The 20,088-nt window shown below is 41.3% G+C and overlaps 1 protein-coding gene across 1 annotated transcript in view; it reads left to right on the forward strand.

Moving 5' to 3' along the window:
* The window catches only part of LOC128686269 (uncharacterized), a 632,744-nt gene that overhangs the window by 531,177 nt on the left and 81,479 nt on the right, over positions 1-20,088 (forward strand). The window contains exons 6-7 of the mRNA XM_053773110.2: positions 2,790-2,918; positions 3,353-3,480. Of these exons, the coding sequence (XP_053629085.2) occupies positions 2,790-2,918; positions 3,353-3,480 (257 nt within the window). The remainder of the gene's footprint in view (positions 1-2,789; positions 2,919-3,352; positions 3,481-20,088) is intronic.

Consider the following 20,088-nt stretch of genomic DNA (forward strand, 5'->3'; position numbering starts at 1 on the left):
TAGCCATGACCTTCCTAAAATGTTAGGATAGCCATGACTTTCCTAGAATGTTAAGATAGCCATGACTTTCCTAGAATGTTAAGATAGCCATGACTTTCCTAGAATATTAAGATAGCCATGACCTTCCTAGAATGTTAGGATAGCCATGACTTTCCTAGAATGTTAAGATGAACATTTTACCTCCTTCCTCTCGAAACATGAACTGAGATAAACAGTGAGGGATGAAATGAAGAGAAAAATAAAATCGCTTTATAGGTCGAGCCTCTATCGGAAGACTCTTCCCTCAGGTCTAGTCAAGTTCATCTCTGAGCATGTGTGGTGAAATTCAGGTGTGTTAAAGTTCTGGTATGCAGAGGTATTCCAGGCATTGTTATTCCTGGTATTGCTATTCCAGGCAACGTTATTCCAGGCAACGTTATTCCAGGCAACGTTATTCCTGGCAACGTTATTCCCGGCAACGTTATTCCCGGGAACATTATTTCTGGTAGCTGATGCCGAAGTTGACGCACCTGCTAGCGTTACCTGCTATAATATTATGATTTTTATTGCAGCCAATCCTGCCTTGTGATCACAGTCACTGTCTAGTGCTGGTAGTCAGTGCTGTGCTGTGATCACAGTCACTGTCTAGTGCTGGTAGTCAGTGCTGTGCTGTGATCATAGTCACTGTCTAGTGCTGGTAGTCAGTGCTGTGCTGTAATCAGTCACTGTCTAATGCTGGTAGTCAGTGCTGTGCTGTGATTACAGTCACTGTCTAGTGCTGGTAGTCAGTGCTGTGCTGTGATCACAGTCACTGTCTAGTGCTGGTAGTCAGTGCTGTGCTGTGATCACAGTCACTGTCTAGTGCTGGTAGTCAGTGCTGTGCTGTAATCAGTCACTGTCTAATGCTGGTAGTCAGTGCTGTGCTGTGATCACAGTCACTGTCTAGTGCTGGTAGTCAGTGCTGTGCTGTAATCAGTCACTGTCTAATGCTGGTGGTCAGTGCTGTGCTGTGATTACAGTCACTGTCTAGTGCTGGTAGTCAGTGCTGTGCTGTGATCACAGTCACTGTCTAGTGCTGGTAGTCAGTGCTGTGCTGTGATTACAGTCACTGTCTAGTGCTGGTAGTCAGTGCTGTGCTGTGATCACAGTCACTGTCTAGTGCTGGTAGTCAGTGCTGTGCTGTAATCAGTCACTGTCTAATGCTGGTAGTCAGTGCTGTGCTGTGATCACAGTCACTGTCTAGTGCTGGTAGTCAGTGCTGTGCTGTGATCACAGTCACTGTCTAGTGCTGGTAGTCAGTGCTGTGCTGTAATCAGTCACTGTCTAATGCTGGTAGTCAGTGCTGTGCTGTGATCACAGTCACTGTCTAGTGCTGGTAGTCAGTGCTGTGCTGTGATCACAGTCACTGTCTAGTTGCTGGTTAGTCAGTGCTGTGCTGTGATCACAGTCACTGTCTAGTGCTGGTAGTCAGTGCTGTGCTGTGATCACAGTCACTGTCTAGTGCTGGTAGTCAGTGCTGTGCTGTAATCAGTCACTGGTCTAATGCTGGTTAGTCCAGTGCTGTGCTGTGATCACAGTCACTGTCTAGTGCTGGTAGTCAGTGCTGTGCTGTAATCAGTCACTGTCTAATGCTGGTAGTCAGTGCTGTGCTGTGATCACAGTCACTGTCTAGTGCTGGTAGTCAGTTCCATGTTGTAATCTCAATGTTTAAGGAATCCTTGACGACCTGATCGACGCTCATCTGTTTCCTGGGAGATCGGGAGCAAATGCTGTTTGTTATTATTATTATTATTATTATTATTATTATTATTATTATTATTATTATTATTATTATTATTATTATTATTATTATTATTTATTATGCAGAACAAAATGGCACAATACCGTAACTGGAACAATACACAAATAACCCGCACATAGGAAATAGTAGCTTACAACGACGTTTCGGTCTGACTTCGACCATATACAAAGTCCTTCACCTTTTTATATATACATATACTGGCTCCCTCACTCTTTTGTGTTAGTGTGACTTTGTAAATGGTCCAAGTCGGAGCGAAACGTCGTCGTAAACTTCTCTCTCCTATGTGCAGGTTGTGTATTGTTATACTTATCGAGAAGCTTGTAACCCGTCGTAGAAAGGTTGTTGATGAATAGATGTGAGTGAACCCGCAAATAATCGAAGCAATAAGCGGAGTGATCAAGCCAAACGCACGAGGCTTAATAAATCCAGATTGTTTCTATATATTCTGAGGAGTATCTCTCTCTCTACTCTCCGACGAGTGTATTTTTACGTCACACACACACACAGATATATATATATATATATATATATATATATATATATATATATATATATATATATATATATATATATATAGACAAGGAATTCGCAAGAGCAGGCGAAATATACACAAACACTGATCTCTGGCTGAAGGAGACTCGAACCTACGAACCTTGGAACAAGGTACGCAGTGATATACCATTCTCACCACACTGGACCACTGGTATAGCATTGCGTACCTTGTTCCAAGGTTCGTAGGTTCGAGGCTCCTTCAGCCAAAGATCAGTGTTTATATATATATATATATATATATATATATATATATATATATATATATATATATATATCTATATATATATATATATATATTTATGCACATAAGATGGTGTTCTAATCCTTGTATAAGATATTAAAGTATTATCGACTGTTGGAGTACAGTCAAGTATAGACTTTAAACGCAATTAGTGACCTCCATGTGTGTGACTTGTCAAACGGAGGATCGAGTCTAATAAAGAAATCCCCATTACAGGAGATGTACTACAGACTTCGTGGCGGTCTACGCTGGTACCTCCACCTCTTCCCCTCTCATCGACTCCCTCTGTGCCTCCGACAGGAGGATTGTACAGTTCTCTGGGCCCAACGTTCTCCTGGATTTCAGGTAGGAAAACATGACTTGTAATGTCTTCACTCAATCCACAGAGTTGTGATATTGCTGGAATACTGGCGAAGAGCTCTTGATCCAGGTAACTGGAGATAAACTTGCTGTGCCTGGATCAAAGGTGTTTACCTTCCGCTCTCTTGTAGCTATCTGACCATTACAGTTTAACCCTTTGTAATGAATAATAATAATAATTATAATAATAACGAATTACTCTTTCCCTATGAAATATTTTTTCAGTCATTATTTTTTTTTAATTTTCTTATTATTTTTATATAGTTAACATTCGGAAACCTTTGAGTATCTCTGTGGCCCATAATATCAGATTACCTTCTGGGATTTTTGTGTCACTTTCTGTGAAGAAGAGGAAAGGTTCAGACTTTGAAATTGTTTCCCCTCCCCCATATATATCTTGGCGCGTGTTGGTGAAGCAGTTCGGGACCTCGCAGTCCTCCCTACAAGTACAGTGGCTTCCACGCTTACGTTGACTTCGTCGGTGTGGTGGGTCTTCCACAGCCAGCCCCACTATCACCCACCTCCCCTCCTGTCACTCACACACTCAGTAAGTGCAGAGAGGACATTCGCACCTGTCACTCAGTGTATATTCAGCGCTGTAACGCTCCGTTATAGGCAGCCTTCCACACTATACCATCCAATGATTTGTTGGTTTAAGGCCAGGGCCGCCCGAGGCTCCGTTAAGACGTGTTAATAGGTCTCTGGTGGTGTTGACACTGAGAGGGGGAGCGACCACAAGCTGGTTCCCCTGCAGTGGCAAGATAAGCAATAGTGCAAACACAGGTCTATTTCTCCTTCACGTACTGTTGTGGCTCATGTGGGATATTGCTGCCTCCAAGACGTTGATCTGACTGCTGGTGCAGCGTGACTGTTGTGTTGCGTTCTCTCTCTCTCTCTCTCTCTCTCTCTCTCTCTCTCTCTCTCTCTCTCTCTCTCTCTCTCTCTCTCTCTCTCTCTCTCTCTCTCTCTCTCTCTCTCTGGTTCTATAGAATTAAAAAGGTAAGAGAGTTCTGTATTTGATGATCTGTTATCTCGAACGCAACTCATCACGATCATCTGGTCAGATAACCTGATGTCTCTAATACATCGTTTGGTGTGAGAACATGAAGGTACGGAGAGTCAGTCGAGGAATGAACGATAGGTAATAAAAACGATATTTTTTATTAAATGACAGATCAGGTAACGATATTCTTGAGAAAGAAAGAGGTAATCTGGCTTGAATGTGGAGTGAGATCACTCAATTATTATTACTGTGAAACCTGTGATTATTCGGGCGGAAGACCAGAATTCTTTAACACGTTCAATGTTCTGCTGTTATCGCAAGGATGGATCATGTAGGTATGAAGAGACAATCACTCTGACAGATCATTTGACATACAGATGCCACACAAAAAGTATACAAATATGTAGTTAATTCCGTGAGTTCGTTTTAAATAGTATTCCACCGGCAGAACAGTCATACAAATGAACAAATTATGCTAAAAAGTCATTGGAAGCATTACTGTACGTACACAAACACATGTTCAGAACTTCACGCCTGAAGAATGTAGCATGTGAAAAACTTGAAAGAAATTTAAGATCTGCGTAATCAAGAAGGCATTAATGTGCTACGTAGTTACAATAACACGATTAACAGGTTAATAGTCAGTACTAAACCAAATGACAACACTGACATTGCAGTTGTTGTTGTAGGTCCGCCGGTCTTGTCCCGGCCCGGGTCTTTTCCAGATGGTGACCCGGCGACTGACATTGCAAGCAATGTCCAGGGAAGGAATATGTGATAGATTGAGGTGGCTGAACAGATGTGTGAATGCAAGCAAAGATGTTAGAACAAGTAATATTCTCACTGGAGAATATATTTACATTATGTTTATTTAATAAATCTTACTTAATTATCCACATGCGCTGGTAAATCATAGAAAAAAGTTTGGATTCATTGTGGCTTGTGCTGGTCCCAGTTTGCCTTATATATACATATATATATATATATATATATATATATATATATATATATATATATATATATATATATATATATATATATATATATATATATATATATATATATATATATATATATATATATATATATATATATATATATATATATATATATATATATATATATATATATATATATATATATATATATATATTTACCAGCGCATGTGGATAATTAAGTAAGATTTCTTAAATGAACATAATGTAAATTTAACTTAGAATAATTCAATAAAGTCAGACACTGAGATTTACTTCTGATCAGAAGATATATTCTCCAGTTATTTCGGGAAATCTATTTGATTAATAAAACTCCGACTCTTTTTCAACCGTTCTGCTTTGCATTGGACTGATGAAGTCACTGGCGGGCGAAACGTTTCCTCAGCGAAGATTCCAAAATGTTGCACAAGTGTCTCATTTAAGTTATCGGTTTGCTGAACCATTTATCGCAAGGAAAAATTTCCATTAAGGAAAAGAGAACTAAAATCCGATGACTTATTACACAGTGTCTATCATATAGCAACTGTGGAATGTTATGCATTAAGTTCGGTTCAGACATGGGGAAGATAAGTCCACCTCCTTGGATCAAGAGCCTGTCGCCAGTGTCTAGGCAAAAACAGTACAATAAAGTAAAATAATACTAGAGAGTTTCGAGATTAAAAGTTGCAAAATGTTATCCATACACTCCATTAACAACACCAAACTTCTTCTGAAGAAGATACGCGAGTGCTGATATTTTGAAGTCTGTCAGACGAGGCTTTCTCTAGTTATCACGCGGAAACATAAAATGGTAATAGCCTCTGAAACATTTCCCACAGACACCCACGCAGAGCAATAGTATTGCAGATCTTGCCGTGGATACATTGCACCAGCTTTGAAAATTTGAAGCCGACTGAATAATGCATTCTCGAGTTACTAACAAAAATTTAGGAGAAAAACACCAGAAATGTTGCTGAGAAATGTTAAAAAATAGGAAAGTCTATCCTCGATAAATTTAAAAACGCCTTGAAACACGAATATATATTTTTAATTTTGTTTTCTCATATTCTATACCAAGTTCTAAACAATCCAATAAGAAAGCATGTTTGATTCTTATTTTTTTTTTTTTTGAAACAAAAAGTCCAATTTGATAAAATTAAATATCGACACAAAAATTATCGACACAAAAATACCATTAATTAAGATACGCCAGTCTTCTGGGTTTGAAGCCGTTCAAAGTCTTTTCTTTAGTTATTTTATGGAAAACTATTTAATAAAATTGACAAATTGAAAATTACACAGCTAAAATGAACGTCAAGCTTTGTTACAATAAAGTTCACCAACGTTCAAAGTTTGAAGCCAGTCAGAAAATGCATCACCAGTAATTGAAATTATTCAAACGATTCAAAGTTTTTTTTTTTTAAGAATTTCAGTAAAATTTCAAATTGGCCCCGACTCAGATTAAACTTTGGGGTGAATCATCCTTCTCACAAAATACATCATCTTCATCATTATTAACATTTTGAAGCCGATCAGAAGAAGCATACTATAGTTATTGAATAAAAATGGCATTCGCTATTTATTCAATAAAACTGTCAAACTGGGAATTATGCCACCCAGTAACAGCATGAACTTTCATTTAGGGAACCAAACTAGTGGTGGAAATTTGAAGCCGATATGATGAGTTATTTTCCAGTTATGACACTGATTCCAACAATTCCAGTCTTTTATTTATTATTATTTTACTCCATCAATAAATTTGCCTACGTACATACGAAGCAAAATAAGAACCATCCTGGTCCTAAGATGCATCGACCATTAAATACTGAATCCGTTCGGAGGAAGTATGCTGAAATATATTTTGGTAATTTAATGGGAAAAAATATAATCTCATTATTTTACACATAACATTGTCAGGTCTGCGACTACACACTTGCACTTCACTCCCCGTCGTCGTCGAATTAACAAACAATTTTTGAACGTTTGAAGCTTCGCCACTTAAATAAGTATACTTAGGCACAGGTACACATAAGTACAATTATCATACATAGTGTTAATTACGTAGGATTTCCCAAAAAAGTCTAACAAAGTGATTTATTTCCATTAGAAGTAATCTAAGCCATTCTCAGATGCTAGGAATGAGTTCCACAACTTTGGTCATGGGGCACCTGAACATGCCAATTGTTCCAAAAATCTGGACCTAGCGACCGTGCACGAAGGTTGAAAATTTGAATCCGATTGGATTAGGCTTTTTTGAGTTATGAACCAAATAAATACGAGATTTTGAAGAGAAAAAAAATATATAAAAAATTCGGGAAACCCCTTAAAATCCTCCTTCGGGGATACTCGATTATAGAAAAAAGCATATTGTTTGATCAAATTTTATTTCCTCAGTTCCAAACTTTAATTTGCTTGGCAAGCTATTATAGTTCAACACTATAATTCGCTGTCACGTCAAAGAGCATATCACTGAAAGTCTCAAGCAAAGAGTCTGCATGAGTGTTGAGAAGATTGAGTGTAACTCTTAACGTTGAAATCATTGGAAGTCTGGTAACACCTACTTATAGTTGAATCAATGGAAGTCAGGCGACATATCGCGGAGATGGTTAAGACAGGTCTTCTTATTCCAGCTGAAGAAATGTTGCGTCCCTTGCATGGAACCCAAGGTGTATTTGTTATTATATGTATATATTTTTATTTTCACTTAATATTACATTATCTATATCTTCATTAATAGCCAAATTGCTTTATAATGTTATCTGACCTTATATCATTTAGCTATGTATATAGGTAGGACGTGTTTTATTGAACTAAGTCGGGAACTGCTGTACTAACTACCGTAAAAAAGTTCGAGTCAATCGGTCTCTCGGGTAAGTGTCCCGTGAATCGAGTTGACGTCTGGCTTAGAGGTGTTGCCCAAGTAGTACCAGCCTACCTCTAGCCTTGGAAACATCTCCTTCTCCTCGAAGTTTGATTAGACTCAAGTTTTGGGTAACAGACGGTTCCATTGGGGAGACGGAACCTCTTTCTCGCTACACTGAGTATCGGTGAAGGACAGAGTTAGTTCTGGACTTAGAGATTTTGATATCTACAAAGGTTGCGAGTTTTTCTGGCGTTATAAAGTCAATTTAACTGTGACCTCTACGTATTACAGTAGTCTTGATTTGAAGTGAGCCAAACTTATATTCGGTAAGAAGGGAGTATTAGGACTCCTACAGAGATTATATTGAAGATCTCACCCATGTGTTTTGTTCCTGCATTGTTAAGATCGCGTGTTATGTTTTGATAAATGTTTCTATCTTTAGGTTAGCTTCTTACTTGGTGGATTATCTTACTCGAAACCAGTGAATATTCGAGGACGGATGTACAATTTAGCCTTGGGCCTTTATAGAGTCGACCTATAGTGAGACATTTCCGTCAATGTTTGAAACCCCTAGGTATATATGTACTATATACGGTTACTTACGACTCGTGACAATGGAAATGCCACTTTAACTAAATATTCATAAATTGTATTATAAACTTATTGTACTCAAAAGTACCATTCTGTATTATTTTACTTCTTTTAAAAAACGTTAATATTAAGGATATTAAATTATTATTTTGTCGGATTATTGTCTCCTGGTCATAATTTAGAAACAGCCTATTAAGATGGTCTTTTACACTAAAGATAACCAGTCCTGACCTATGTAGCCTGTATTCGCCTAATTGGAGTCGTAGGGGTCGAGACTCAGCTCCTGGCCCCGCATCTTCACTGAACGCTACTAGGTCCTCTCTTTCCCTGCTCCACGAGCTTTATCATACCTCGTCTTAAAGCTATGTATGGTACCTGCCTCCACTGCATCGCTCGCCAGACTGTTCCACTTCCTGACCACTCTGTGACTGAAGAACTGCTTCCTAACATCCCTGTGACTCATCTGAGTCTTGAACTTCCAAGAGTGACCCCTTGTTTCTATGTCCCCTCTCTGGAACATCTTGTCTCTGTCCACCTTGTCTATTCCACGCAGTATTTTGTATGTCGTTATCATGTCTCCCCTATCCCTCCTGTCCTCCAGTGTCGTCAGGCCGATTTCCCTCAATCTTTCTTCATAGGACATTTCCCTTAGCTCTGGAACTAACCTTGTCGCAAATCTTTGCACTTTCTCTAATTTCTTAACGTGCTTGGCCCGGTGCGGGTTTCAAACTGGTGCTGCATACTCCAGTATGGGCCTGACGTACACAGTGTACAGTGTCTTGAAAGATTCCTTACTTAGGTATTGGAATGCTCATCTCAGGTTTGCCAGGCTCCCATATGCTGCAGCAGTTATCTGGTTGATGTGTGCTTTCGGAGACGTGCTTGGTGTTATACTCACGCCAAGATCTTTCTCCTTGAGCGAGGTTTGGAGTCGTTGGCCACCTAGCCTATACTCTGTTTGCGGTCTTCTTTGCCCTTCTCCGATCTTCATGACTTTGCATTTGGCAGGGTTGAATTCGAGAAGCCAGTTGCTAGACCACGTGTCCAGCCTGTCCAGGTCTCTTTGAAGGTCTGCCTGGTCCTCATCTGCTCCCTCTCTAAGGACCCACGGGGAGATGTTGTCCGGTCCCATTGCCTTTGAGGTATCAAGGTCACTTAGCAGCTTCTTCACCTCCTCCTCAGTTGTGTGTGTTTCATCCAGCACTTGTTGGTGTATTCCCTGTTGGTGTCCCCCTCTGTTCTGTTTTCCCTGAGTCCTTCCTGTCTCCACTGTGAATACTTCCTTAAATCTCTTGTTGAGCTCCTCACATACCTCTTGATCGTTTCGTGTGAGTTCCCCACCTTCTTTCCTCAGCCTGATCACTTGGTCTTTGATTGTCTTACTCCTAATGTGGCTATACAGCAGTTTCGGGTCAGACTGGACTTTTGATGCTATGTTTTCATACTGTCGCTGGGCCTCCCTCCTTATCTGTGCATACTCCTTTGCATTCTGTACCTCTTCCATTCTCTAATGCACTTAGTTTTTGCCTCCCTACACCTTCGGGTAAGCCAAGGACTCACTTTGGTCTTCCCATTAATTCTGTTGCCCTTGGGAATAAACCTTTCCTCTGCCTCCTTGCATTTTGTTGTTACATATTCCATTATTTTGTTCACTGACTGTCCTACCAGCTCTCTAGCCCAATGAACCTCAGGCAGGAAGTTCCTCATATCTGTTTAGTCCCCCTTTTATAGTTTGGCTTTTCCCAGTCGAATTCCTGTTACCCTTTCCACTTGCAGCTCCACTATGTAATCAAAACTCAGAACCATGTGATCGCTAGCTCCAAGGGGCCTCTCGTATGTGATGTCCCCAATGTCTGAACTGCTCAGGGTGAACACAAGGTCCAGTCTTGCTGATTCATCCTCCCCTCGCTCTTTGGTACTGTCCCTGATGTGTTGATGCATGAGGTTTTCTAGTGCCACATCCATCATCTTGGCTCTCCATGGGTCAGGACCCCCGTGAGGCTCCAGGTTTTCCCAGACGATCTCCGTATGATTGAAATCACCCATAACCAGTAACTTTGCTCTGCACGACTGAGCTCTTCGTGCCACCTCAGCCAGTGTTCCACCATCGCTCTGTTGTTCTCTTCATATTCCTCTCTTGGCCTCCTGCAGTTCTGTGGAGGGTTATACATCACTGCAATGACTACCTTATGTTCCCCAGACTGAATTGTAGCTACTATGTAGTCCCTTTCTCCAGTCTCGCCCACGCCTTCCGTTTCCTCAAAACCCCATCAGTATTTTATGAGTAGTGCTCCTTCTGTCTTTCCTCAGGATCTGATATCCCGGTGGGAAGACTGCATCTGTTATTGTCTCAGTGAGTTTCGTTTCTGTGACTATGATGTCTGGGGACTTCTCATTGATTCTTTCATGTCATTCCTCATATTTATTTGATAATCCATCTGCGTTCGTGTATCACACCTTCGGCTTCTTATCTATCACGGTGGTTCTGGGAAAATATTGGGGTTGGGGGAGCGGGAGCCCTGGAGGGGGCCGGTGGGGGGTTGCAGTGTGGGTGGGGTTTGTGATGGGGAGGGTGAGGGTAGAATGACCATGGAGAGCCGCTGTAGGGGTGGGGTTTGTTATTTGGGGGGTGAGGTGAGAGGGAACAGGAGGAAGACTTTCACAGGCTACATACGTAAGAGATTTATCCCAGACTCCCCGGACTTCTCCACTCGCTTCTATTATGTAACCCAGCGAGAAACATAACATCTCTTTTTGTAACAAGAGGCCAAGTCAAATAATGCATTAAGTTAGGTAAGGCTTGTCAGGAAACAGGACAAGTATTTCCTGACGCGGGTCTTAGTTATAAATAAAGTACTCATACTGGTTAATTTTATGTAGTGGTTTCTTATCATTTATTTTCACGGTCAAATGATACTATATTATTATATATTTTATATATATATATATATATATATATATATATATATATATATATATATATATATATATATATATATATATATATATATATACATATGCAGTCATTGTAGGAGTTTTCAGTATGTTTAAGGTAAGTGTGTGAGTTTTGCCACAAGTGTGCTGGCTGACTTGGTCCACAGAAGCAACAGGTTATCATTTCTATTATATTTCTTGCCCCAACTGTGCTTCAGCTAAACTCTCTTCCTACGAAAATGTTTACGACTACTGATTTTGTTGTGTGTAAATAAATATATTATGTGTAAATATATGTTGAAACGTTGCAGTTTTATAACTGTAGGCACGCCTCTGACAAGACAGTGATGGAGTGAATGATGAAAGTGTGTCTTCTTTTCCGGGTCACCCTGCCTTGGTGGGAAACTGCCGATATGTTAATAAAAATAATATATAATACATATTTTATTATTTTGTGTGTGTGTGTATGTGAGTGTACTCAGTTAGTTGTGGTTGCAGGAACCCAATGGAACTAAGTCACTCTGTCTAACTTTTTTTAGTTATCCTAGGTTCTCTACACATATGCTGCTATGTATGATAATCTATGTAACTGTATTTGTGTATACCTGAATAAACTTACTTACTTAAGTCACAGCTCCTGGCTCCGCCTCTTCACTGGTCGCTACTAGGTCGCTCTTCCTGCTCCATGAGGTTTATCATACCTCTTCTTAAAGCTATGTATGGATCCTGCCTCCACTACATCACTTCTCAGCCTGTTCCACTTCCTGACAACTCTGTGACTAAAGAAATACTTACTTACATCCCCGTGATTCATCTGAGTCGTCAACTTCCAATTGTGACCCCTTGTTGCTGTGTCCCATCTCTGGAACTGTCTGTCTCTGTCCATCATGTCAATTGCTCTCAGTATTTTATATGTCGTTATCATATCCCTCCTATCTCTCCTGTCCTCCAGTGTCGTCAGGTCGATTTCCCTTAGCTCCGAGACTAGTCTTGTTGTAAACCTTTGCACTTTCTCTATTTCCGTATGTGCTTGGCTAGGTGTGGGTTCCAAACTAGTGCTGCATAATCCAATATGCAATATCCAATAGGGCCCTGAACTATCCCATACTGAGATGTCGGCATGCAACTCTTAGATTTGTGTGTGTGTGTACTCACCTAATTTTGGTTGCAGGAGTCGAGACTCAGCTCCTGGCCCCGCCTCTTCACTGACCGCTACTAGGTCCTCTCTCTTCCTGCTCCATGAGCTTTATCATACCTCATCTTAAAGCTATGTATGATTCCTGATTCCATTACATCGCTTGCCAGACTATTCCACTTTCTAACAACTCTGTGACTGAAGAAATACTTCCTAACATCCCTTTGAGTCATCTCAGTCTTCAGCTTCCAAATGTGACTCCTTGTTTCTGTGTTCTATCTTCGGAGCATCATGTGTACTCACCTAATTGTACTCACCTAATTGTGGTTGCAGGGGTCGAGACTCAGCTCCTGGCCCCGCCTCTTCACTGATCGCTACTGGATCCTCTCTCTCTCTGCTTCCTGAGCTTTGTCATACCTCTTCTTAAAACTATGTATGGTTCCTGCCTCCACTACTTCACTTGCTAGGCTATTCCACTTGCTGACAACTCTATGACTGAAGAAATACTTCCTAACGTCCCTGTGACTCGTCTGAGTCTTCAGCTTCCAGTTGTGACCCCTTGTCCCTGTGTCCCCTCTCTGGAACATCCTATCTCTGTCCACCTTGTCTATTCCCCGCAGTATGTTGTATGTCGTTATCATGTCTCCCCTGACCCTTCTGTCCTCCAGTGTCGTCAGTCCGATTTCCCTTAACCTTTCCTCGTACGACATTCCCTTGAGCTCTGGGACTAGCCTTGTTGCAAACCTTTGTACTTTCTCTAACTTCTTGACGTGCTTGACCAGGTGTGGGTTCCAGACTGGTGCTGCATACTCCAGTATGGGCCTAACATACACAGTGTACAGTGTCTTGAACGATTCCTTATTAAGGTATCGGAACGCTATTCTCAGGTTTGCCAGGCGCCCGTATGCTGCAGCGGTTATTTGGTTGATGTGTGCCTCCGGTGATGTGCTCGGTGTTATGGTCACCCCAAGGTCTTTCTCCCTGAGTGAGGTCTGTAGTCTTTGTCCACCTAGCCTATACTCTGTCTGCGGTCTTCTTTGCCCCTCCCCAATCTTCATGACTTTGCATTTGGCTGGATTGAATTCGAGAAGCCAGTTCCTGGACCACATGTCCAGCCTGTCCAGGTCTCTTTGCAGTCCTTCCTCATCCTCGTCCGATTTAATTCTTCTCATCAACTTCACGTCATCTGCGAACAGGGACACTTCAGAGTCTATTCCTTCCATCATGTCGTTACCATATATATCAAAAATAGCACTGGTCCTAGAACTGACCCCTGTGGGACCCCGCTCGTAACAGGCGCCCACTGTGATACCTCTTCACGTACCATGACTCGTTGCTGCCTCCCTGTCAGGTATTCTCTTATCCATTGCAGTGCCCTCCCTTTTACGTGCGCCTGATCCTCCAGCTTCTGCACTAATCTCTTGTGGGGAACTGTGTCAAAGGCCTTTCTGCAGTCTAAGAAAACGCAATCTACCCACCCCTCTCTCTCGTGTCTTACTTCTGTTACCTTGTCATAAAACTCCAGAAGGTTTGTGATACAAGATTTGCCTTTCATGAACCCATGCTGGTTTTCATTTATAATTTTGTTCCTTTCCAGGTGTTCGACCACTCTCCTCCTGATAATCTTCTTCATGACTTTGCACACAATACATGTCAGAGACACAGGTCTGTAGTTTAGTGCCTCGTTTCTGTTTCCTTTCTTAAATATGGGGACTACATTAGCTGTCTTCCATTTCTCAGGTAGTTGCCCAGTTTCAAGGGATGTGTTGAAGATTGTGGTTAGAGGCACGCACAGCATCTCTGCTCCTTCTCTAAGGACCCATGGGGAGATGTTGTCCGGTCCCATCGCCTTTGAGGTGTCAAGGTCACTTAAGAGCTTCTTCACCTCCTCCTCAGTTGTTCGTATGTCATCCAACACTTGTTGGTATATTCCCTCTTGATGTTACCTTCTGTGCTGTCTTCCCACAGCCCTTCCTGTCTCTACTGTAAAAACTTCCTTAAATCTCCTGTTCAGCTCCTCACATACCTCCTGATCATTTCTTGTGAGTTCTCCACCTTCTGTCCTTAATCTGATCACCTGGTCTTTGACTGTTGTCTTCCTCCTGATGTGGCTATACAACAGTTTCGGGTCAGTCTTGATTCTCGATGCTATGTCATTTTCATACTGTCGCTGGGCCTCCCTCCTTACCTGTGCGTACTCATTCCTGGCTCTGCGACTGATCTCCCTATTTTCGTGTGTTCTCTGCCTTCTGTACTTTTTCCATTCTCTATTGCACTTTGTTTTTGCCTCCTTACACCGTCGGGTAAACCAGGGGCTCGTTCTGGTCTTCCCGTTCTTAATGTTGCCCTTGGGAATAAACCTTTCCACTGCCTCCTTGCATTTTGTTGTTACATATTCCATCATTTCATTTACTGGCTTTCCTGCCAGTTCTCTGTCCCACTGGACCTCCCGCAGGAAGTTCTTCAACCCTATGTAGTCCCCTCTTTTATAGTCAGGCTTTTCCCATTCAACTCCTGTTATTCTCTCCACTTGCAGCTCTACTATGTATTCAAAGCACAGAACCACGTGGTCGCTAGCTCGTAGGGGACTCTCATACTTGATGTCCTCAATGTCTGAGCTGCCCAGGGTGAACACAAGGTCCAATCTTGCTGGTTCATCCTCCCCTCTCACTCTGGTAGTGTCCTTAACATGTTGGTGCATGAGGTTTTCCAGCACCACGTCCAACATCCTGGCTCTCCATGTTTCGGGACCCCCATGTGGCTCCAGGTTTTCCCAGTCAATCTCCCTGTGGTTGAAATCCCCCATAACCAGCAACTTTGCTCTGATGGGTGTGTGTGTGTGTGTGTGTGTGTGTGGGTGTGTGTGTGTGTGTGTGTGTGTGTGTGTGTGTGTGTGTGTGTGTGTGTGTGTGTGTGTGTGTGTGTGTGTGTGTGTGTGTGTGTGTGTGTGTTGTTTTATATTGTGTGATTTTCCTATTAATGCGATTTAGAAAGTTCATCCAAAATAGAATAGCAAGTACTATGACGGGTCATTCGTCGCGCTATTCTGTTTTGGAAGAACTTTTCCAATCTAATTTACAAAAAAAAATCGCACACTACATAGGAGCTTTTCAAGGGAGTTTACTGTAATTATTAATAAGATCTCATTTAGATTTTGCAGAGCAGTTCTGGTGCCAGTACTACAGGACAGTTATAGGTGTATTGGGGAATATATAGAGAATAATGATTAAGTTAATTTACTCTGTCAACAGGAAAATCACCGAAATCTGTTGTTTTGGATTTATAAAGCATATACGTAGGTAGTGGAATAACGACATACGCACAATCAAAGCTTACTGAAGGAAACGTTTCGCTACCGGTGACCTTTCATTCTAGATACAGTCAACTGAGAATAATACAGCATTTATAGTGGAGGTCATGTGTCATGTGGAGAATCCAGGAGAGCAGGTCCGTGTACAACCTTGCGGGGAAAAGGGGCGTCCTGGTTAAGTAAATCATTCTTGAGAAAATGGAAGACTTACTACATTTCGGGGAGATCAATAAGATTCACAACTCCTGTGGCCCGGGGGAAGGGGGTTAATGGGAGGCATTTACGTTCAATCCAAGGGAAGGCGAAGAAGTTCCAGTTCCTTAGATAAAGGCACTTTCCTTTAGGGGCGAGGTCCAGAGAGATGCTGAGACTCCTGACTCTTGAGTGACAGTGTCCGGAGTCTCACTAAATAGAGGCTTCCAAGCTCCCCCGTCAAAGTGAATCATTGACTTTGGTGATGAATAGCTCCCCCTCTATCTCCCCCCTACCCCGTCTCATCATCTCATGATGCGGTCATCGTGTACCGTCTCATCACCTCATGGTGCGGTCATCGTGTACCGTCCCATCACCTCATGGTGCGGTCATCGTGTACCATCTCATCACCTCATGATGCGGTCATCGTGCGCCATCTCATCACCTCATGATGCGGTCATCGTGTACCGTCTCATCACCTCATGATGCAGTCATCGTGTACCATCTCATCAACTCATGATGCGGTCATCGTGTACCATCTCATCACCTCATGATGCAGTCATCGTGTACCATCTTATCACCTCATGATGCGGTCATCGTGTACCATCTCATCACCTCATGATGAAGTCATCGTGTACCATCTTATCACCTCATGATGCGGTCATCGTGTACCATCTCATCACCTCATGATGAAGTCATCGTGTACCATCTCATTACCTCATGATGCAGTCATCGTGTACCGTCTCATCACCTCATGATGCGGTCATCGTGTACCATCTCATCACCTCATGATGCAGTCATCGTGTACCGTCTCATCACCTCATGATGCGGTCATCGTGTACCATCTCATCACCTCATGATGCGGTCATCGTATACCGTCCCACACCTCATGATGCGGTCATCGTATACCGTCCCACACCTCATGATGCGGTCATCGTATACCGTCCCACACCTCATGATGCGGTCATCGTGTACCATCTCATCACCTCATGATGCAGTCATCGTGTACCGTCTCATCACCTCATGATGCGGTCATCGTGTACCATCTCATCACCTCATGATGCGGTCATCGTGTACCATCTCATCACCTCATGATGCGGTCATCGTGTACCATCTCATCACCTCATGATGCAGTCATCGTGTACCATCTTATCACCTCATGATGCAGTCATCGTGTACCATCTCATCACCTCATGATGCGGTCATCGTGTACCATCTCATCACCTCATGATGCGGTCATCGTGTACCATCTCATCACCTCATGATGCGGTCATCGTGCGCCGCTAAGCTGCACACAATATAATTCCAAACACCATCACTCAAAACCCAGGGAGTTTTAGCGTCTATAAAACTCTGGTCAGAAATTCTAACATTAACAATCTAGGAAAATCTAGCAAAAAAAATTGTTTATTCGATAGAATAAACAAAATAAAGACAGAAATAAAACAAAACAATGCTTAGTGAGATTCAATATTTACAAGAATAATTAAAAATATGCAATCAGAAGAAAATAGAAGAATGCCAAAAATTAAATAAAATGTGAAATAATGGCACGTAAGTGTAACAGTAAAACAGCGAAAGAAACAAGAATGCTGGAGCCAGAAGCACCAATAATTACACAAGCAAAAATGCTTCAGAAATGAAAATGGAGATAATAAGAGTCATATATGACTGAAATATTGTATGTTGATTAGTTGCCAGCACAGAGTGTGTATCTCTGCAGTGTTATACAGTGTGTATCTCTGTATTGTTATACAGTGTGTATCTCTGCAGTGTTATACAGTGTGTATCTCTGTAGTGTTATACAGTGTGTATCTCTGTAGTGTTATGCAGTGTGTATCTCTGCAGTGTTATGCAGTGTGTATCTCTGCAGTGTTATACAGTGTGTATCTCTGTAGTGTTATACAGTGTGTATCTCTGTAGTGTTATACAGTGTGTATCTCTGTAGTGTTATGCAGTGTGTATCTCTGCAGTGTTATACAGTGTGTATCTCTGCAGTGTTATACAGTGTGTATCTCTGTAGTGTTATGCAGTGTGTATCTCTGCAGTGTTATACAGTGTGTATCTCTGTAGTGTTATACAGTGTGTATCTCTGCAGTGTTATGCAGTGTGTATCTCTGCAGTGTTATACAGTGTGTATCTCTGTAGTGTTATACAGTGTGTATCTCTGCAGTGTTATACAGTGTGTATCTCTGTAGTGTTATACAGTGTGTATCTCTGTAGTGTTATACAGTGTGTATCTCTGTAGTGTTATACAGTGTGTATCTCTGCAGTGTTATACAGTGTGTATCTCTGTAGTGTTATACAGTGTGTATCTCTGCAGTGTTATACAGTGTGTATCTCTGCAGTGTTATACAGTGTGTATCTCTGCAGTGTTATACAGTGTGTATCTCTGTAGTGTTATACAGTGTGTATCTCTGCAGTGTTATACAGTGTGTATCTCTGCAGTGTTATACAGTGTGTATCTCTGTAGTGTTATACAGTGTGTATCTCTGCAGTGTTATACAGTGTGTATCTCTGCAGTGTTATACAGTGTGTATCTCTGCAGTGTTATACAGTGTATATCTCTGTAGTGTTATACAGTGTGTATCTCTGCAGTGTTATACAGTGTGTATCTCTGCAGTGTTATACAGCGTGTATCTCTGTAGTGTTATACAGTGTGTATCTCTGCAGTGTTATACAGTGTGTATCTCTGCAGTGTTATACAGTGTGTATCTCTGTAGTGTTATACAGTGTGTATCTCTGCAGTGTTATGCAGTGTGTATCTCTGCAGTGTTATACAGTGTGTATCTCTGTAGTGTTATACAGTGTGTATCTCTGTAGTGTTATACAGTGTGTATCTCTGTAGTGTTATACAGTGTGTATCTCTGTAGTGTTATACAGTGTGTATCTCTGTAGTGTTATACAGTGTGTATCTCTGTAGTGTTATACAGTGTGTATCTCTGCAGTGTTATACAGTGTGTATCTCTGTAGTGTTATACAGTGTGTATCTCTGCAGTGTTATACAGTGTGTATCTCTGCAGTGTTATACAGTGTGTATCTCTGTAGTGTTATACAGTGTGTATCTCTGTAGTGTTATACAGTGTGTATCTCTGTAGTGTTATACAGTGTGTATCTCTGTAGTGTTATACAGTGTGCATCTCTGTAGTGTTATACAGTGTGTATCTCTGTAGTGTTATACAGTGTGTATCTCTGTAGTGTTATACAGTGTGTATCTCTGTAGTGTTATACAGTGTGTATCTCTGTAGTGTTATACAGTGTGTATCTCTGTAGTGTTATACAGTGTGTATCTCTGTAGTGTTATACAGTGTGTATCTCTGTAGTGTTATACAGTGTGTATCTCTGTAGTGTTATACAGTGTGTATCTCTGCAGTGTTATACAGTGTGTATCTCTGTAGTGTTATACAGTGTGTATCTCTGTAGTGTTATACAGTGTGTATCTCTGTAGTGTTATACAGTGTGTATCTCTGTAGTGTTATACAGTGTGTATCTCTGTAGTGTTATACAGTGTGTATCTCTGTAGTGTTATACAGTGTGTATCTCTGCAGTGTTATACAGTGTGTATCTCTGTAGTGTTATACAGTGTGTATCTCTGTAGTGTTATACAGTGTGTATCTCTGTAGTGTTATACAGTGTGTATCTCTGTAGTGTTATACAGTGCGTATCTCTGCAGTGTTATACAGTGTGTATCTCTGCAGTGTTATACAGCGTGTATCTCTGTAGTGTTATACAGTGTGTATCTCTGCAGTGTTATACAGTGTGTATCTCTGCAGTGTTATACAGTGTGTATCTCTGTAGTGTTATACAGTGTGTATCTCTGCAGTGTTATGCAGTGTGTATCTCTGCAGTGTTATACAGTGTGTATCTCTGTAGTGTTATACAGTGTGTATCTCTGTAGTGTTATACAGTGTGTATCTCTGTAGTGTTATACAGTGTGTATCTCTGTAGTGTTATACAGTGTGTATCTCTGTAGTGTTATACAGTGTGTATCTCTGTAGTGTTATACAGTGTGTATCTCTGTAGTGTTATACAGTGTGTATCTCTGTAGTGTTATACAGTGTGTATCTCTGTAGTGTTATACAGTGTGTATCTCTGCAGTGTTATACAGTGTGTATCTCTGTAGTGTTATACAGTGTGTATCTCTGTAGTGTTA

The sequence above is a fragment of the Cherax quadricarinatus genome, chromosome 17, assembly GCF_038502225.1.
Source record: "Cherax quadricarinatus isolate ZL_2023a chromosome 17, ASM3850222v1, whole genome shotgun sequence".
NCBI classification, from domain to species: domain Eukaryota; kingdom Metazoa; phylum Arthropoda; class Malacostraca; order Decapoda; family Parastacidae; genus Cherax; species Cherax quadricarinatus.